Genomic DNA, 21,810 nt, shown 5'->3' on the forward strand with positions numbered 1-21,810 from the left:
ATTATAAATTACTTATTTCACATTAATGTCTGTCTCCCCTTTTAGACTGTAAACTTGTTATGGGCAGGGAACGTGTTTGTTAATTCTGATATATTGAACTGTACCAAGCACTTATTACAATGCTTGGCACCTAATAAGTGCTCAAGAAATACGATTGATTGATTGATTAATTGATGGAGATGCTTTCAGCCGTTACCCACAGCACACTGCTGGATCCTGGGATAAGTGAAAGAAAAAAGTCCGACATATTTTCTAGAGGCCCCTCCCCCTTCCCTGCCCCAAACCCCTTAGACCATGGTAGAAATGAAGGAAAATTGTACGTCCGTACTCTGCTGAAGTAGACGGGGAACTTTATTTTTGCTAGTGCAGTTGCCCGGTTTTGTCTGATTATTTCCAGACTCATAAATGAGGAGTGTCTAGTGCATCGTAACCAGACAGTCAGCATTTGGGAAGGCTTCATCCTCCCTTCTTCCGCCATCGCACCATTTTCGGGTCTCTGCTGTTGGCCAGGGTTCTGGGAGGGAACCAGACAAGGAAAATGAAAGTGGCCATGGCAGCAGGAAGGAAAGGGAGGAAGAGAAGGCAGAGGAGTGCCTTCCAATGGGATTGTCCCATCCTGGGCCTCTCCTTGGAGTTTCTGGGGGATTGAAAATATGCTATCCCAATGGCCCTGGTAACTCCAAGTAATGGGCTAGAAGAGTCAGCTCTGTTAGGGACATGCGTCCAGGCTTGCGACCGCTCCTGCCAGACTTGATCCGGTGGTGATAGGGGAACCCGAGGTTGTGGTTTGGGCTTAGCTCCCCAAGTAGAATTGGCCCTTCCCAGGCTGTTTTCTTGGAGTCTCAGCTTGGGAAGGACCAGTTGGCCAGGTCTTGGTTGCTGTCTGACCTCAGTTCAGTGAGCCAACCCTCATCCCTTCACCTCTCCCTTTCTTCCTCCCTCCCTCCCTCCCTTCTCATTCTCTTCACTTTTCCTTCACAATTCCCCCACCCCTGTGTCAATTTCTGCTCCCCTCTTAGGCCCTACCCCATCCATCCTGGGATTCAAAAATGTGGTCTCCTTCACCTGGAGTAGTCGGAGGAGAGTTTCTGGTCGGGTTCCCCCGGAGACTGGGTCAGTTCCGCCCCACTTCAGGGGTTGTCCCTCCCTAAAGGAGGCCCAGATCTCTGGGGTGGCTTAGAATCAATCAATCAATCGTATTTATTGAGCGCTTACTGTGTGCAGAGCACTATACTAAGCACTTGGGAAGTACAAGTTGGCAACATATAGAGACAGTCCCAACCCAACAGTGGGCTCACAGTCTAAAAGGGGGGCAGCATAGCTTCTCAGTGTGGCAGAGAAGCAGCGTGGCTTGGGAGTCAGAGGTCGTGGGTTCTAATTCCGGCTCCGCCACCCCATCAGCTGTGTGACTTTGGGCAAATCACTTCACTTCTCTATACCTCAGTTACCTCATCTGTAAAATTGGGATTAAGACTGTGAGCCCCACGTAGGCCAACCTGATCACCTTGTAGCTACCTTAGCGCTTAGAACAGTGCTTGGCACATAGTAAGCGCTTATGAAATCTTCTAAACTGTAAACCCCCTATGGGCAGGGATTCTCTCTCCTGCTGAATTGTACTTCCCAAGTGCTCAGTACAGTGCTCTGCACACAGTAAGCATTCAATAAATATGAATGAATGAATGAATGAATGGCTCCAACTCAGGGCCTCCAGTTGGCTCAGCTGATCCTGGACTGGAGTGGATTCTCCGTTCCCAGTTCTCGGATCAGCGTGGCTCAGAGAAACAGTGTGGCTCAGTGGAAAGAGCACAGGCTCTGGAATCAGAGGTCGTGGGTTCATATCCTGGCTCTGCCACTTGTCAGCTGTGTGACTTTGGGCAAGTCACTTCACTTCTCTGGGCCCCAGTGACCTCATCTGTAAAATGGGGATTAAGACTGTGAGCCCTCCGTGTAACCACCTGATCACCTTGTAACCTCCCCAGCCCTTAGAACAGCACTTTGCACATAGTAAGCGCTTAATAAATGCCTTTATTATTATTATTATTATTATTATTATTATCTGCTCAGGTCTGGACCCAGGCTCTGGGGCAGGGACAGATGTCCGTTTACTGTCTTCCAAGCCAACAGCCCAAAGTGATTTCACTCACCTGAGAGGTCTCATTTTTGTTCTTCTGGAGCCTAGATCCAACTCCAGGCTACTGTTTCATTCAGCTTGCATGCTCCTGACTGTGGCCTTGTTAATGGTCAAGAGCACTGGACAGAATGGCCTAAAGGAAAGAGCTTGGGGCTGGGAGCCAAGAGACCTGACTTCTAGTCCCAGCCCTGCCAGCAGCCTACAGGGTGACCCTGGACAAGTCACTTAAACTCTCTGCACCTCATTTTCTCCATCTATAAAATGGGAATAAGGTAGATTGGTAGTTAAATCAGGGCGATTTCTCCTAATAGACACTGAGCTCCTTGGGGGTAGGGATCATGCCCACCAACTCTGTTGTATTGTACTTTCCCCAGCCTGAATATGATGCTCTGCACACAGTAAGCACTCCATAAATACCATTGATTGATTGATTGTGAGGCCAATGCAAGACAGCTGGTAATCTTGCATAAAAAGCAGTGGCTTTTCTAACTCAATTTAAAGGGATTTTCATGTATTGCTCCATCATATCCGGCTTTTGCTTGCACTCACTGCAATCACCCTCGTGATTCTTGCTTTCCATGAGGATCCGATCGCACTGAGATACTGGTGGGGAATCCTTAGCTAGGGGATTCCGTTATCGCTGGAGGCTGTTGCCCGGAAAATGGAAAACGAAGAGGAGAAGCCTCGGGATTTGCCTGTAAATGCTGTAGTGTGACTGACCGTCCATCCTGCCTGGTGACTTTTCAACCCTTAACTCACCGAGCCTCAGCGGTGAACGTCACCGATGTCGGAGATGCTGCCCTGCTCGCGATAGAACTGGTCGGGCCCTTCGCCGCTGATCTGACGCAGCATCCGCAGGTTGAGGAGCACATCGTCGTAGAGGTCGCCCAGCCCGAAGGCTTTGGCTCGAGAAGGAGGCGGCCCCAGAAGGTGATGTTGTGGGGGTGTGGGGTTTTAATGAGACAGTTTTGCCTCCTAAACTCAAGTCGGGGAGGGGGATCTAAGCAGCACTGGCACCATGCTTTCACCCGCTCTTTCCTTGCCCTTCATTAACTGATCAAATCCTTTGCCTCTAGGCAGACCCCAGGGGAGAAGGGGGCTCTTCATGTAGAAGGATTTTTTTTACTCGGGGAAGTGTGGAGAAAAAGTGGACTGGAGAGATTTTAATTAGTGGCATATAAGTCTGATTTGTCTTCAAGATACACAAAGCAATAGTGGGATGGTATTAAATTGTGTTTGCACGTGCAATGTTCCATAAAGAGATGCATAACCATTACAGATAACTCTCCACTTGGTGTTAATTGCTTGCAAATCAGTCCCTTAATGTTGCTGTAAAGGCGGTGTCTACGTGCAGGAAGTAGGGAAATGCTTGAAATTGCTTCCAAATTAGGAATCTCAGGTGCAATTAATTGTTTTGTGTTCACCCCTGTAAAAAATGTCAAGAGATAATCTGCCCTGTGTGAAGCCCAATCTTTACCACCCATAAAATCTGGGCCTTGGACCATTATGGGGAAATATTTTTAGGGTTCTCTAGGGTGGCAGAGGCCTTGTTGCAGTGGTTCGGGTGTTCCTTTGGGCCACTTGGCTAGTGTTTCGGAAACAGCAGCAGCTGTAGCAGCTCTTTTGAAGTAGTTTCCAACAGTGTGAACATCAGTCCCAGTGTCCCGTCCACGTATTTCTGGTCTACTGTTGGTCAGTAGAAGGATAATGAGTTTGGCACTAAATCCAACTCTGCTCAGTTCTCTAGACCAGGCTTTCCAGCCTCTTTTAGAAACAGATTATCGGAGTTGCCCTCCTCCCTCCCCTCCCTGCCGCAGTCTTCATGCAGCCTTTCTTTCTCAGGGCCGGCTTCCTCAGTCACCCCTCACAAATCCACTCCGACACCCTCTCTACCCCCATAAAAAAACCCCCCACACACACGGTTTGAAGATGATAGAGAAGCAGTGTGGCTTAGTGGAAAGAGCACAGGCTTGGGAATCAGAGGGATCCCGACTCCGCCACTTAACTTTTCTGTGCCTCAGTTACCTCATCTGTAAAATGGGGACTGTTAGCCCCGCGTGGGACAACCTGATTACTTTATAACTCTCCCAATGTTTAGAACAGTGCTTGGCACATAGTAAGTGCTTAACAAATACCATTATCAATATTATTATTATGATTGAGACTGTGAGCCCCACACGGGCCAGGGACGGTGTCCAAACCAATTTACTTGTATCTACCCCAGTGCTTAGTATAGTGCCTTGCACATAGTAAGTGCTTAACAAATACCATTACCGTTATTATGATACCACTAACAGGCATTTGGATCTGTACTGCTCAGAGAAGCAGCGTGGCTTAGTGGAACGAGCACAGGCTTGGGCGTCAGAGGTCTTGGGTTCTAATTCCGGCTCCGCCACTTATCAGCTGGGTGACTTTGGGTGAGTCACTTCACTTCTCTGGGCCTCAGTTCCCTCATCTGTAAAATGGAGATTAAGACTGTGAGCCCCACGTGGGACAACCTGACGACCTTGTATCTACCGCAGCGCTAAGAACAGTGCTTAACAAATACCAACATTGTTGTTATTATTAACAGAGAAATGTGTGTCTGTGTGTCTTTGTGGCTCAGACCCATAGGTAACCGACAGTCTCATCTGCATTGGGTGTAAGAAAGATTGCCCCTTGCTGACCTGTTGTATTGTTAGCCTGGCATTGTTTTATTTCCTTTCTGTCGAGGTTGCCATCTAAGATAGCTGCCCCATTTCCGATTGCTGCACCCCAAACTGACCTACCTTCTACTTCTGCTTCCCAAACTTCCCCTGCTTGAGGTTTTGCTCCATTGCGCCTTCAAATAGAGACACACTGTTCAGGGTTTTACTGCCCCAGGGGAGCAGAGCACATTAGCAGGGAGGCTTAGGACACTATCATGACTTTATTTTAATGCCATTTTAACAACAGCACCGATAATAATGATAATAGCAATTACACTTGTTGAGAGCTTAATTTATGCAGGGTACTGCACAGTAGCAACAGTAATGAGAATGTTGGCACTTTTTGAGTGCTTATTTTTTCCAGAGCCCTGTGTGGCATCAATAATGATAAAAAATAATAGCATTTCCACTTGTAAGGTGATTACTTTGTGCATAGCATCTTGCAACAGCAACAATAACAATATGTGCACTTGTTGAGTGGTTTGTACAGCACACTGTATAGTAAAACAACACAATAATGATAATATATTCACTTGAGTGTTAACTTTGTGCGAACACTGCGCACTGTACTCAGTGCCGTAGCCGCCTCTCGTCTACAGCGTACTAGGGCTCCTATGAAGGGAAAGAACGCACCCTCGTCCCGCTGCATTGTACTGAATAATAATAGTGATGATGGCATTTATTAAGCGCTTACTATGTGCAAAGCACTGTTCTAAGCGCTGGGGAGGTTACATGGCGGTCAGGTTGTCCCACGGGGGGCTCACAGTCTTCATCCCCATTTTCCGGATGAGGTAACCGAGGCCCAGAGAAGTGAAGTGACTTGCCCAAAGTCACCCAGCTGACAGTTGGCGGAGCCGGGATTTGAACCCATGACCCCTGACTCCAAAGCCCGGGCTCTTTCCACTGAGCCACGCTGCTTCAAGTCTGCTGCTCCACCCGGGGAACCCGCAGTGTGGCCTAGTGGGTAGCGCGTGAGACTGGGAGTCAGAAGGACCTGGGTTCTTGTCCCGGCTCCACCACTTGTCTGCTGCGTGACCTTGGGCAAGTCACTTAACTTCTCTATGCCTCAGTTACCTCACCTGTGAAATGGGGATTAAGACTCGGAGCCCCGTGTGGGACAGGGACCGTGTCCAGCCTGATTAGAGAAGCAGCGTGGCTCAGTGGCAAGACGCCGGGCTTGGGAGTCAGAGGTCGCCGCTTGTCAGCTGTGTGACCTTGTGCAAGTCACTTCACTTCCCCGGGCCTCAGTAACCTCATCTGTAAAATGGGGATGAAGACTGTGAGCCCCCCGTGGGACCACCTGATCACCTTGTAACCCCCCAGTGCTTAGAACAGTGCTTCGCACATAGTAAGCACTTAACAAATACCATTATTATTATTATTATTATTCTAATCCCGGCTCCGCTGTCAGCCGTGTGACTCTGGGCAAGTCACTTCACTTCTCTGGGCCTCAGTTACCCACCTGTGAAATGGGGATTAAGACTGGGGGCCCCGTGTGGGACAGGGACTGTGTCCAGCCTGATTAGAGAAACAGTGTGGCTCAGTGGCAAGACCCCGGGCTTGGGAGTCAGAGGTCATGGGTTCAAATCCCGGCTCCGCCAACTGTCAGCTGGATGACTGGGCAAGTCACTTCACTTCTCTGGGCTTCAGTTACCTCATCTGGAAAATGGGGATTAAGACTGTGAGCCCCTCGTGGGACAATCTGATCACCTTGTATCCTCCCAGCACTTAGAACAGCGCTTTGCACATAGTAAGTGCTTAACACATACCATTATTATTATTATCATCATCTTGTATCTTCCCAGTGCTTAGAACAGTGCTTGGCATATAGTATAGTAAGCGCTCAACAAATACCATTTAAAAAAGCACAAAAAAGCCCCCAGACAAATGCAGCCGAGCAGTCCCCAACCCGCACCTCTGCTCCTGATCGTATCCCGCCTCCTGCCCAAGACATGGATCCGCCCTGCCACAAGGCCTCTGCCACCTGAAAACCCTCTGATTCCCACCCACCCTCAGTTATCCCACCGGCATTCCCATGTGAGGGCCAGCCTCACTGCGTTTAATCTTATGCTTTAATTGTGGTGGTCCAACTGAGCAGTGCTTGATCCCGATATTGCTTATCATATATCCCTGAGGGTTGGATTCGTTCATTCAGTCGTATTTATTGAGCACTTACTGTGGGCAGAGCACTGTACTAAGTGCTTGGGAAGTACAGGCCGGCAACAGATAGAGACGGTCCCTACCCAACAACGGGCTCACCGTCTAGAAGGGGGAGTCAGACGACAAAACAGAACATGTAGACGGGTGTCAAAATCATCAGAACAATTAGAATTATAGCTATAGGCACATCATTAACAAAATAAAAAGAATAGAAAATATGTACAAGTAAAATAAATAGAGTAATAAATCTGTACAAATATGTCCAAGTGCTGTGGGGAAGGGAAGGAGGTAGGGTGGGGGGGATGGGGAAAAGGAGAGGAAAAAGGGGGCTCGGTCTGGGAAGGCCTCCTGGAGGAGGTGAGCTCTCGGTAGGGCTTTGAAGGGCGGATGTGCGGAGGGAGGGCATTCCGGGCCAGGGGGAGGACGTGGGATGGCGGGACGGGTGAGAACGAGGCCCAGTGAGGAGGCTAGCGGTAGAGGAGCGGAGGGTGCAGGCTGGGCCGGAGAAGGAGAGAAGGGAGGTGAGGTAGGAGGGGGCGAGGCAATGGAGAGCCTTGAAGCCGAGAGCAAGGAGTTTTTGCTTGATGCATAGGTTGATGGGCAGCCACTGGAGATTTTTGAGGAGGGGAGTGACATGCCCAGAGCGTTTCTGGACAAAGACAATCCAGGCAGCGGCGTGAAGTATGGATTGAAGTGGGGAGAGACAGGAAGGTGGGAGATCAGAGAGGAGGCCGACGCAGTAATCCAGTCGGGATAGGATGAGAGATTGAACCAGCAAGGTAGCAGTTTGGTTGGAGAGGAAAGGGCGGATCTTGGCGATGTTGTGGAGGTGAGACTGGCAGGTTTCGATGACGTATTGGATGTGGGGGGTGAACGAGAGAGCGGAGTCGAGGATGACACCAAGTTTGCGGGCTTGTGAGATTGCCTTGGCTACCTTCTGTAATGATTGGGCCCCGGGAATAGGACTTTGAATCCACCCTAGGGGTTGGACCGTTTCTGCATTAGGGCAATATTCACGTTAAGTCTGTCATAAATTTAGTAATTAATTAATAAATGATGGCATTTGTTAAGCGCTTACTATGTGCCAAACACTGTTCTAAGCACTGGGGGTGGAGGGATACAAGGTAATCAGGTTGTCCCACATGGGGCTCGCAGTCGTAATCCCCATTTGACAGATGAGGTAACTGAGGCACAGAGAAGTGAAGTGACTTGCCCAAAGTCATACAACAGACAAGTGGCGGAGTCGGGATTAGAACCCATGACCTCTGACTCCCAAGCCCGGGCTCTTTCTGCTGGGAGCCTAGGCCCTTGGACTATCCCGCAGTCAGGAATGACATTTATCTGTTGCTCTAAGAAGCCACTCAGTCCACTTCCTTCTCTCTCTTGTGCCAGCCGAAGCCGAGATGTGGGCACGGAATATTCCCGGAAGGCTTTCACTGAACCTTGCCATCATTTTCTGGATTTTAAATGCAATCTTTTGCAGGTCACCTTCAACTGGACTGTGCTTCTAGATTCTAGAAGAAAAGAACAAGTTGTTGCCACTAAGACTTTTGAGCTACTCAGCAGGTTGGTTCTCGTATAAATGAAAAGAGATCGGCATATTAAATACTGTTATGGGAACCGCTAAATCAGTCAATGGTATTTATTGAGCTCTTTCCGTGTGCAGAGCTCTGAACGAAGTACTTGCGAGAGCACAACACAAGATTTGGTTAACTTATTCCGTGCCCACCAGGATCTTACAGTCTAGAGGGGGAGACAGACATGAAAATGAAGTACACAAAGTGCTGTGGGCTGAAGGGGGGGTGAATAAAAGGGGTGTAAAGGGTACAGATGCATAGACGATGCAGAAGGGAGGAGTAGGGGAAATGAGTTCTTTGTCGGGGATGGCGTCTTAATAAGGCTTTTTGAGGTGGGGAAAGCAGTGATCTGGCATATATGAAGGAGGAGGGAGTTGCAGTTAAGAGGGAAGACATGAGTTTGGGGTCAGAGGTGGGATAGAGAGGGGCGGAGATGATTCTAGGGTGAAATCACTACAATCTGCTCATCGGTTTTGTTGGTGGTTTGAAGCTGAGAACTGAGTTGGGGCCGATAATATTCTTTCTTTTAAAAGTCCCACTCTATTAGTTCTAGGATTCATTCATTCATTCAATTGTACTGCGCACTTACTGTGCGCAGAGCACTGTACTAAGCGCTGGGGAAGTACAAGTTGGCAACGTGTAGAGATGGTCCCTACCTAACAACGGGCTCACAGTCTAGAAGGGGGAGACAGACAACAAAACAAAATGTATTAACAAAATAAAAAAAATAGAATAGTAAATGTGTACAAGTAAAATAAATAGAGAAATAAATCTGTACAAGCATATATACAGGTGCTGTGGGGAGGGGTTAGGAGGTAGGGTGGGGGGGAATGGGGAGGAGGAGAGGAGAAAGGGGATGCTATATTATACAGGATGCTATATTGTAAGTCAAAGTAGCTGCAACTGAGGGAAATCCTCTTTCCAAGAGGCCATTCTCTTAACCTGATTGCTTGGATTCTTTCCCTGGCATCCATTTCCCCCGGGGATTAATCAGACTTTGGGAAATGTACTTTAAAGGGCAGTGAAATCTTAATTACCACGGGCTGTCCAGTATAGAGTCCCCAGGGAGTAGGTTATACGGGCCTCTGACTCTTCCCCTTCTCCCCATCGGCCGCTCCATGAGAGTACACACAGACTGCTCAAGGTGGGCGGCCAATAAATCAGATATCTGATCGCGGCGAAATTGTATGGAGGAGTGTGAAAGTCAGGGTTAGAAGTGATTTTAGGTTTTTGGAGGCATCCGCTCATCCGTGTAAATTCTCTGAATAATTGAGAATCGATTTGTAACACCACTGTCACCAGTGATATTTATTGAGCCCTCTCCCAAGGACTTAGTACAGTGCTTTGCGCACAGTAAATGCACAATAAATACAACTGAATGAACGAACCTGCCTATTGTGTGCAGAGCACTGTACTAAACGCTTCGGAGTGTAAACCGAAAGCCAAAGAACAACTCCTGCTCTTTGGGGACATTCAATCTCATGAGGGAGGCAAGCAGGTTTAAATTAATTATAAATAGTTGGAGCAGGATGAGGGGGGGCTAATTGGATTAAGTATCAGCTGCTTTGCCTCCACTTACCTCAAACACAGCTAATCATAGAGGAGGATTGGGGTACGGCTAGGACACCCAGGATTAGGGGGTGAGAAATAGAAAGGAACCCAACAAAAGAGACTCCAGAAAGGCAGTCAGAGGGGTAGGAGGAAGACTATTCATTCAGTCGTATTTATTGAGTGCTGACTGTGTGCAGAGCACTGTACTAAGCGCTTGGGAAGTACAAGTTGGCAACATATAGAGACGGTCCCTACCCAACAACGGGCTCACACTTGTCAGCTGTGTGACTTGGGGCAAGTCACTTCACTTCTCTGGGCCTCAGTTACCTCATCTGTAAAATGGGGATGAAGACTGTGAGCCTCCCGTGGGATAACCTGATCACCTTGTAATCTCCCCAGCGCTTAGAACAGTGCTTTGCACATAGTAAGCGCTTAATAAATGCCATCATCGTTGTTGTTGTTTTTTAGTTTATTAGATTAAAAGTCAGAAATTTATTAGATTAAAAATTAGAGAAGCAGCGTGGCTCAGTGGAACGAGCCTGGGCTTTGGAGTCAGAGATCATGCGTTCAAATCCCACGGATGCATAGTAAATATGTACAAGTAAAATAAATAGAGTAATAAATCTGTACAAATATATCCAAGTGCTGTGGGGAGGGGAAGGAGGTAGGGTGGGGGGGATGGGGAGAAGGAGAGGAAATCAAACCCGTGACCTCTGACTCCAAAGCCCATGTTCTTTCCACTGAGCCACGCTGCTTCTCAATAGTAATAGTAATAATCGTACTTGTTATTGACTTCCTAGGTGTCAACGACTGTTCTAAGCAGTGGGGTCGATAAGAATTCCTGAGGTTGGTCCCTGTCCCACGTGGGGCTCACGGTCCAAGGAGGAGCGAGAACAGGTAGTGCTCTCCCATTTAATAGTTTTAGGAAACTGAGGCACAGAGAAATTGTGACTTGCCCAAAGTCACACAGCAGGCAAGTCTCAAAGCTGGGATTAGAACTCAGGCCCTCTGACTCTTAGGCCCATTTCGGTCTGTAGCAAACAGAGCTGATCATTCTTAAGCCAGGTTGCTCACTGTGCCACTTACATGTCTCCTTATCCCTTGCTTGCGTCCTTCCTTCCTTCCTTCAGGCCCTAGCACTTAGGAACATATATTCCCCCTCCTTAGAACTTATTTTTATATGCCAGCTCAGTTAATTTATTGTCGCCATTCAAGTTGGAAATGTGTTTTCTCTGTATCCACACTTACCTTGTAAGCTCCCTGTGGGCAGGGAATGTGTTATTTTATTATTCTGTACTCCCCAAGGGCTTAGAACAGTGCACCGCACCAAGTGGATGCTCAGTAAATGCTACTGCTACTATGACTGCCGTCGTCCGTCTTCAAAGCATTTTCTGAAGTGACATCCAGAAGGCCTTTCCTGGTTAATCTCTCTCCTTCCTACCCCTTCTCCCCCATCAGACACTCCAGCCCTTGTGTGTCAACCTAAACACTTGGGAACTCACACCTCTCTCCCCCTCCTCAACCTCTGAACACCTATGAACTTAAATGTAATAATAATTGTGGTATTTATTAAGCACCTACTCTGTGCCAAGAACTGTCCCAAGTGCTGTGGTAGAGACAGGGTCATCAAGACTGTGAGCCCACTGTTGGGTAGGGACCGTCTATATGTTGTCAGCTTGCACTTCCCAAGCGCTTAGTACAGTGCACTGCACTCAGTAAGCACTCAATAAATACGTTTGAATGAATGAATGAATGAATGAATAAGAGAAGCAGCGTTGCTCAGTGGGAAGAACATGGGCTTTGGAGTCAGAGGTCATGGGTTTAAATCCCAGCTCCGCCGCTTGTCAGCTGTGTGACTTTGGGCAAGTCACTTCACTTCTCTGTGCCTCAGTTCCCTCATCTGGAAAATGGGGATTAAGACTGGACAACCTAATCACCTTGTAACCCCCCAGTGCTTAGAACAGTGCTTTGCACATAGTAAGCACTTAATAAATGCCATTATTATTATTATTATATCCTATGTGAGGCTCATAATCTAAATAGGAGGAAGAACGGGGATTGAATCACCACGGTTACCAACAAAGGAACTGTGCCACAGAGAAGTTGTGTGACTTGCCCAAGGTCACACAGCAGATGTGTGGTGGAGCCAGGATCAGAACCCAGGTCCTCTGACTGTGCTCTTTCCACTCGGCCACACCTCTCTAGTATTCGCTATTATTTCCTCCGACCTGTATTTTTATTTTAGTCTTCATATTCCCTGCTGGATTGTGTGGTTCTTGAGGCAGGGATCATATCTTCTAGTTCTCTTGTTGTCTTCCAACCAAGCACTAGTGTCGTGCTCTGCATAGTTGGCAGTTCACGAAGCAATTGATGGATTGATTGGTTGGCTCCCTCCGTCTTCCGTATCCACTCGACTGTGACTTAGCCTGCACGCTTCAATTCTCCCAAGTTCCCCTACTCCGTGTGTCTATTCTTGCTTTTCCTACCTCTGACCATTTGTTCATATGCTTCCTCTTGCCTCCGCTGGACCTCAGCTCTCCCCATCTTCAAAGCCCTTTTGAAATGCCACCTATCCCAGGCCTGGCTTTTCTTCTTCCCAGGTTAAATCATCTCAGTCGCCTCAAAAAATGGTATTTATTGAGGGCTTCTGATGTGCGGAGCACAGTACTACAGACTTGGGAGAGCACAGTACAACAGAATTAGCAGACTTGTTCCCTGCCCATAATGAGAAGCAGTGCGGCTCAGTGTGACACACGCGGGGTTGGGTTCAAATGCCGCCTCCCCCACATGTCTGCTCTGTTACCTTGGGCAAGCCACTTAACTTCTCTGTCCCTCAGTTCTCTCATCTGTAAAATGGGGACGAAGACTGTGAGCCCCACGTGGGACAACCTGATCACCTTGTATTCCCCCCCAGTGCTTAGAACAGTGCTTCGCACATAGTAAGCGCTTAACAAATACCAACATTATTACTATTATTATTATGAGCTTGCAGTCTAGAGGGGGAGACAGATATTAATATGAATAAGTAATATATGATATATAATTTAAGGATATGTACATAAGTGCTGAGGGGTCGGGAGTGGGGTCAAGAACAGATGTCCGAAGGTGACTTATCCGAGTGCATAAATCACGCAGAAGAGAGAGCAAGCCGGGGAAAACAGGGGCTTAATTAGGAAAGGCTCCCGCACTGATGTACTCACAGTCTCCCATTTGCACTTCTGTATTTTTTAGTTTACTTTCTGCTCTATAAGCGCTACTTCCTCCTATCTGCAGATTAGTTAGTGTTTTTCTCGCCTGTTTGGTCATAAACTTCTTATAGTTAGAGATAGTGTCTTCTATCTCTGTTGTACTTTCCGGAGAACACAAAACAGTCTCTGCACACTACTAGGTACTCCCACCTAATTACCTTGTATCTATCCCAGCCCTTGATGATCCGATGATTTGAAAACTTCATGGATAAAGTCCATAAAGTCGCTATGGATCAGAAACGACTCAACGGCGTTTGTTGACGGCCCCAGCGCTTAGAACCGTGCCTGACACATAGTAAGGAGCGTAGAGAAGCGCACATGACACAGTGGATAGAGCACGGCTCTGTCAGAAGTCTGGAGGTCATGTGTTCTAATCCCGGCCCTGCCAGTTGTCTGCTGTGTGACTGTGGGCAAGTCACCTCACTTCTCTGTGCCTCAGTTACCTCATCTGGAAAATGGGGACCGAGATGGCGAGCCCCATGTGGGAAAGCCTGGTTACCTTGTATCCCCAGTAGGGCTTAGAACAGTGCTTGGCACATAGTAAGCGCTCAACAAATACCATCATCATTTCAATCAATCAATCAATCAATCAATCAGTAGTATTGATTGAGTGCTTACTGTGTTCAGAGCACTGTAATGCCATCGTTATTATTATAGATATGTGCGAATCTGGTAGGCCATTAGAGGGACACTGGGAGGCACTTATAGAGCATATTAAATAATGCCTGATTTGGAACCTAAAAGGGAAGAGGAGGGGACGGGTTTCCTTTCGTTTGTCCGTCCATTCGATTGCATTTATTGAGCCCTTACTGTGTGCGAAGCACTGTACTAAGCGCTTGGGAGAGTACCGTACACCAATAAACAGCCACATTCCGTGCCTACAGTGAGCTGACGGTCTACGTCGGAGAAGCAGCCTGGCTCAGTGGAAAGAGCCCGGGCTTTGGAGTCAGGGGTCATGGGTTCAAATCCCGGCCTCACCAATTGTCAGCTGTGTGACTTTGGGCGAGTCGCTTCACTTCTCTGGGCCTCAGTGACCTCATCTGGAAAATGGGGATTAAGACTGTGAGCCCCCCGTGGGACAACCTGATCTCCTTGTAACCTCCCCAGCGCTTAGAACAGTGCTTCGCACATAGTAAGCACTTAATAAATGCCATCATTATTATTATTATTATTATGTCAGAGCAATTTTTCCCCTAACCCAATTGACCCCGTTTGTGTCTTTGTGCAGAGAGGACATTTCATTGAGCATCCATGCTTCTCTCCGGGAAATCCAAGTCGTCCCCCTCTCTGTGACTTACCAGTACCTGCGGGCAAGCATAGAAACCCAAGTGACCATTGCCTTTGTCATCCTTGCAGGCGTCTACGTGCTGATCATATTTGAGGTAAATGAGGCAATTTCCTTTCCCAGCTTCTTTTTCCCTTCTGGAATCTAGGAGCCCTTAGCCGTGAATGTGTGTCACTGCTGAGGTGAGTGCATTTGATTGAGTTACAACTGATGCCTTTTTGTTTCTTCAACAACAATGCTTCTGAATGATGTCAGCTCTATTGGAGCAGTCGGCCTACGGATCCACGGATCCGGAACTGAAATGGTTATCCTACTACTTCTATTCTTGTTCTCCCGAGTTGCATAGTGAGTGCTTTTGAGAAGGATCTTCAGCTCCGTTGGCTAGTGATCACTAGTTCTTTTGGTTAGTGGAGTGCCCGATATTAAAATCAGCCTGAAACCAAGAGTGGTTCAAATCAAATTTAAATAGATGCCGCGGAGCTAATTTGGTAAGATTGTTACCCCGGGCAAGCAGTGAAGCATAGTGGAAAGAGCCTGGGCCTGGGAATCAGAGGACCTGGGTTCTAATCCCAGCTCTGCCACTTGTCTGCTGTGTGCCCTTGGGCAAGTCATTAACTTCTCTGTCTCAGTTTCCGTAACTGTGGGATCATTCATTCATTCAGTTGTATTTATTGAATGCTTACTGTGTGCAGAGCACTGTAGTAAGCACTTGGGAAGTACAAGTCGGCAACGTATAGAGAAGGTCCCTACCCAACAGCGGGCTCACAGTCTAGAAGGGGGAGACAGACAACAAAACAAAACATGTAGACAGGTGTCAGAGTCGTCAGAACGAATAGAATTAAAGATAATAGAGATAGTAATTATTAGAGTATTTGCTCAGCGTTTATTGTATGTCAAACACTGTTTTAAATGCTGGGATAGATATAAGTTAATCGAGTGGAACACGGTCCCTGTCTCACAGGGAGCTCACAGTCTAAGTAGGAGGGAGAACAGATATTGATTAAATACCCTGTTACTTAGAACAGTGCTTTGCACATAGTAAGCGCTTAACAGATACCATCATTATTATTATTATTGTGAGCCCCGTTGGTATAGGGACCGTATCTGATCTGCCTGTACTGTACTTACCTCAGTGCTTAGAACAAATTCCATAACTATTCATGTCTGTCTCCCCCAGCTCTAGACTATAAGCTCACTGTGGGCAGGGAAAGTGCCCGCTTGTTGTTGTATTGTACTGTGTGTTGTGCACACCGTAAGCACTCAATAAACAGAATAGAATTGAATGAATGAATGACCAAGGCTGGCCTGGCAAACAGAGAGAAAGAGAGAGATACAAGAAGTAGCTTGTATCTACCCTAGCGCTTAATACAGTGTCTGACGCGTAGTGGGTACTTAACAAGTCCCATAAAAAAGCAAAACATTTGAACAATTTGAACAGCTTTGAGAACAGGGAAATGAGGCGATAGTTGGGCCTGTGAGACTGAAAGAAGACTTTAGAATAGGAGAGACTTGAGTGTGTCTGAAGGAGAAAGGAACGAGGAGCTGAGGAGCCATCCCAGGCCAAAGCTGTGGGCTTCCAGAGTGGGAGAGGATAACACAGTAACTCAGGAAGGGGGAGAAAATGGAAGAGGAGGATACAAAAAGGGATTAATGAGATTTCACTCTACCAGAAAACCTGGAGAAAAAGAGAAAGACAAACAGAGAAAGAGAAAAACAATCTCTCTCTCCCTCTTTCTTCCCCTCAGTCGTCCTGATGTTTTCACCTTTTTCCTCATTATCGTTTTTTTCAGTTTTATTAAAGCTCCTAAGAACAGCACCCCGTGGGTTGGGTTGAAGGCTGTGGGAGTGGTGTTGTCAGACACCATCCGTGTGACCTCCAAGGGTATCCCAGCCTTGGAATCCTCGTGGGGTGAATCCCAATAAATCTATTAGAGTAGGCCACCAATCCTCAGTACTTGATCCAGGGCCTGTGGACAGAGCAGGAGCCCAGGTGTGAATCAGACGATACGAGCAGGCCGAAGGAGAGACAGTGTTGCTCTTGGACTTTAAACTGATCCTCAAGTCAAATTGGTTCGGGGGCGATCTGTCTCAAGACTTCAAATGCGAGAAAACATGTAGTGAGGTTTTTCATGCAATGCCTTTTAGCAAAGCTTCCTTCCTCTGATATTGACCAGTTGTATCCTGAATTCTGAATGAGAGAAAAAACAAAACAAAACTTCCACAAGTCCTCTCACTCTCTCTCTTGTCTCTCCCACCGATTGGTTTCCCCATTACTCTTAGCACATCAAATCTTTCAACCTAGAGGAGCCAGAGACGTCTTCCTTCTTGCACACATGACTTGCTAATCTGTACTAGGTGGTCCTAGGATAGTGACATTGGGATGGTTTTGATGGGACAATATGATGGGTCACCGCAGCCGTTGGTGATAACCGTATTCCAGCCACCACACTGACCCTGTCTTCCCCGAAAGAGGCCCCACAGCCTCCCCTCCCCTCCTGGATGTTTTGTGTCTTCCTGGCCTGCGTTTGACTTCACAATATGCTGGTTGGGGGTTGGCTGGTGTCTCCACAACTGAGAAAAATGATTTTGCACTGGAACAGATTCCAGCGGTTGCCCGTCCACCTCAGAAGCAAGCAAAATCTCCTCCCCATTGGCTTTAAAGCACTTAACCATCTTACCCCCTCCTACCTCACGTCACTGCTCTCGTACTACAACCCAGCCTGCACACTTCACCCTCAACTCATTTATCTTTTCACCTACCTCCCGCCCACATCCTACCTCTGGCGTGGAAAACCTTCCCTCCTTATATCAGGCGGATAATTGCTCTCACCCCACTCCAAGGCCTTATCGAAGGCGCGTCGTCTCCAGGAAGCCTTCCCTGACTGAGCCCTACTTTCCTCTTCTCACACTCCCGTCTGCGCCGCTCACACTTGCTCCTTTATTCATCCTCTCTCCCATCCCCACGGCATTTGTGCATAGACCTGTTATTTATTTATTTAATTATTTATTTATCTACCCATCTATTTATTTTTATTAATGTCTGTCTCCCCTTCTAGACTGTGAGCTTGTTGTGGGCAGGGAATGTGTTTAATGTTGTATTGTACTCTCCCAAGTGCTTAGTACAGTGCTGTGCACACACTAAGCCCTCAATAAATATGATTATTAATAATAATCGTAATAAAAAGCTAAACAAGGTTGCCGGCTGTATTGGCAATTGATGATGTCGAAGGTGGAGAAGAAATAGAGGGAGGGTAGCTCCTCTAATCCTGACCTTCTCACTGTTACTCGAACTCATCTATCTCGCCGCTGATCCCTGGCCCCCGTCCTGTCTCTAGCGTGGAGTAATAATTATATACAGTATTTGTTAAGCGCTTACAATGTGCCAAGCACTGTTCTAAGTGCTGGGGTTGATGCAGGTCTATCAGGTTGGACACAGTCCCTGTTCCACGTGGGGCTCACAGTCTCAATTCACATTTTACAGATGACGTAAGTGAGGCACAGGGATATTAAGTGACTTGTCCAAGGTCACACAGCCGTCAAATTGGCAGAGCCAGGATGGGAACACACATCCTCCAACTCCCAAGCCTGTGTCTTTGCCCCTAGGTCATGCTGCTTCCCATACTGCATTGCCCTCCCTCCTCAAATCTGACAGACAATTACTCTCCCTCCTTTAAAGAAGAAGAGAGAAGCAGCGTGGCTCAGTGGAAAGAGCCCGGGCTTTGGAGTCAGGGGTCATGGGTTCGAATCCCTACTCTGCCACTTGTCAGCTGTGTGACTTGGGACAAGTCACTTCACTTCTCTGTGCCTCAGTTCCCACATCTGTAAAATGGGGATTAAGACTGTGAGACCCCCATGGGACAACCTGATCTCCTGGTAACCTCCCCAGCACTTAGAACAGTGCTTTGCACATAGTAAGCGCTTAATAAATGTCATTATTATTATTATTATTATTATTATTATTATTATTATTATTAAAGACTTATTGAAGACACATCTCCTTCAAGAGGCCTTCACTGTCTAAGCCCTCCTTTCCTCTTCCTCCACTCTCTTCTCCGTCGCCATGACTTGCTCCCTTTATTTATCCCCCTTCCTGCACCCCAGCACCCGCAAGAATCTTCATCAGCTCCATCATCATCATATTTATCGATTGCTTGCCATGTGTGGAGCCCTGTACAAAGTGATTGTACAAAACGTACAGTGGAACAGAGTTGGTAGACATGTTCCCTGCCCTCAGTGAGCTGACAGTCTAAAGGGGGACATTCATCTAAATGAAAAATGTACAATATTTCATTTATAATTCCTGACCAGCCGCAGTTGAGCTGGGCAGAGAGAGAACCCAGGGAAGCGCTTAGTACAGTGCTCTGCACACAGTAAGTGCTCAATAAATAGGATTGAATGAATGAATGAGTGTCATGGGACCTAACTTTGGTGGGTGGCTTTCCCCTCAGCCTTCCCCCGTGGGCCAAGACTCTGTCTATCCCTCTCCCTGCTCCCCTCTTGGCTGTTCCCTACTTCCCCCTGCTCTCAGTCAGTCAGTCAATCGTATTTATTGAGCGCTTACCGTGTGCAGAGCACTGTACTAAGCACTTGGGAGAGAACAGTGAACTTGCAGACCAGAATGAGCTTGCAGACCAGAGTGGGAGACAGACATGGAATTTCTTTCTAACAAAGAGAAAAGTGAAAGATCAGTTTTACCCCAGTGATGCAAAGCTGGGGTTTTCTATCTGTGGTTCGCAAACAAATTTCAGTGTTCCATGAAAAAAGACAGGAACAAATCCCTTGAATATTTTCATTTGTAAGGGAGAGAATCTGTCGGTATTGCTGACATATTGAGAGTATTGAGTGGTTTCTGGCCCCAAAATTGTGGGCTGTATATCGGCTCTTGATCAAGAAACAGCAAGTTGAAAGGGTTGGCAATGCTACATCAGCATGGCTCAGTGGAAAGAGCTTGAGAGCCAGAGGTCACGGGTTCTAATCCCGGCTCCTCCGCTTGTCGGCTGTGTGACTTTGGGCAAGTCACTTCACTTCTCTGGGCCTCAGTTTCCTCATCTGTAAAATGGGGATGAAGACTGTGAGCCCCATGTGGGACAACCTGATCACCGTGGATCCTCCCCAGCGCTTAGAGCGGTGCTTTGCACATAGTAAGCGCTTAACAAATGCCACCATCGTCATCATCATCTGAAAGACCCTGTTGAAGCTCAGCAAGGGAAGTGTAGGGGAAGAAAGGAGAGGCTACGTTTCCTAGGAAGCCAAGGGATAGACTTCTGACCTTCTAGACTGTGAGCCCGTTGTTGGGTAGGGACCGTCTCTATATGTTGCCAACTTGGACTTCCCAAGCGCTTAGTACAGTGCTCTGCATACAGTAAGCACTCAATAAATATGATTGAATGAATGAATGAATGACCTCTGCGCCACAGACAGGTGGATATTGATTTTGCTCTCCCTCTTTTCTTCCCTAAGCTGGTTTATTCATTCAATTGTATTTATTGAGCGCTTACTGTGTGCAGAGCACTGTACTAAGCACTTGGGAAGTACAAGTTGGCAACACATAGAGACGGTCCCTACCCAACAATGGGCTCACAGTCTAGGAGTGGTTATGTGAGGATCTCTTCTCCCTTTGTAATACTAGGCCCAAATGTGTCCCTATCCCTTAATTAAGCTGCTGGGCAGGTAGGCCAGAGAAGTAGGGGTTCACAATCTATAATTTTTTACTTTATTGGGGGTAAATCTTACTTTCTGGTTTTAGTTTTCCTTGTATCGCGCTATTTGTGTACTGAATTAAATCCTGCCTATTTATAATAATAATAATGATAGCATTTACTAAGCGCTTACTATGTGCAAAGCACTGTTCTAAGCGCTGGGGAGGTTACAAGGTGATCAAGTTGTCCCATGGTGGGGGCTCACAGTCTTAATCCCCATTTTACAGATGAGGGAACTGAGGCACAGAGAAGTTAAGTGACCCACCCAAGGTCACACAGCTGACAATTGGCGGAGTGGGTATTTGAACTTTTAACAGTATTTATCTTGCCTGTTGGTGGGTAACAGCTGAATCAAAGCCCACCCAGCTTTATTAATGGAATTTAGAGATCTGTCTCTTCCTTCAATCCTTATAAATACACAATGGCTGGAATTGATCCTAGTTTATGGGTTTATAGTGAAGCAGCAAGGAATTCAGGGCAGGGAGAACTCAAATTCTCCTTTGGATCCTAACGCAAAGTTAAATAGTAAAAGAAAAATGTAATCTGATGGTCACAACTCTTATATCTTGAGTTTTGTGAGTCACTTTTAATCTCGTCAACTGACGTAAGAGTTAAAATTTCTTTGCCCGTGCTGTATAAAAGAGTCGATATTAAGCGAGCCGAGATACTAGTTTTTAATGAAAAACTCTGTTCCAGAAGGAGAAACGATACTTTGTTTTGTTCTTTATATATTTCATAATAGTTTAGAAATTATATTTCTAGCAGGATCATCACAACAAGGGAGCCAACACAGTTCTCATTTTAAAAGAAATACATTTTATCATATCGAACCAAAATGATTAAACTGTCTGCTCAAACAGAGCTTCCAGTGCTCTTTAGTCATTTTCTACTTCATTTTAGTTTTCTTAGAACATCTGCTTAAAAAAACTTAACAAAATGAAAGAAAACCTTTTACTCACTTTGTATGGTATTTATAAAGTGCTTTTGTAATGCGTCAAGCACCGTTCTAAGCACTGAGGTGGATTTCTAGACTGTGAGCCTGCTGTTGGGTAGGGACTGTCTCTATATGTTGCCAACTTATACTTCCCAAGTGCTTAGTACAGTGCTCTGCACACAGTAAGCGCTCAATAAATACGATTAAATACAAGATAATCAGGTTGGATACAGTCCCTGACCACAGAGGGAAGCAATTTGGAGTGACAGAAGTGTTTTCTTCGGAAAGTTTCACCAGCGATGACCTCACCTGATTCTCCTAACACACTGACTACTCTGAGTCTCGTTCATTAACTCTTCTCTTTTTTTTGTTTTGTTTTGAACAGTATTTTTTAAGCACTTTCTGTGTGTCAGGCCCAGGACTACATTGTGGGGTAGATACAAGATCGAAAGGTGGGTACAATCCATGTCCCCTATGGGGCTCGCAGTCTTAATCCCCAGAGGAGGTGACGGAGGCCCAGAGAAGAAAAGTGACTTTC

General features: G+C 46.7%; 1 protein-coding gene across 1 annotated transcript in view; it reads left to right on the top strand.

Annotated features, from left to right (window-relative positions):
• The window catches only part of OCA2 (OCA2 melanosomal transmembrane protein), a 207,786-nt gene that overhangs the window by 41,352 nt on the left and 144,624 nt on the right, over positions 1-21,810 (top strand). The window contains exons 7-9 of the mRNA XM_038760386.1: positions 2,895-3,061; positions 8,462-8,544; positions 14,583-14,736. Coding sequence (XP_038616314.1) covers positions 2,895-3,061; positions 8,462-8,544; positions 14,583-14,736 — 404 coding nt within the window. The remainder of the gene's footprint in view (positions 1-2,894; positions 3,062-8,461; positions 8,545-14,582; positions 14,737-21,810) is intronic.

Source organism: Tachyglossus aculeatus, chromosome 18 (genome assembly GCF_015852505.1).
Source record: "Tachyglossus aculeatus isolate mTacAcu1 chromosome 18, mTacAcu1.pri, whole genome shotgun sequence".
In the NCBI taxonomy this organism is placed as follows: domain Eukaryota; kingdom Metazoa; phylum Chordata; class Mammalia; order Monotremata; family Tachyglossidae; genus Tachyglossus; species Tachyglossus aculeatus.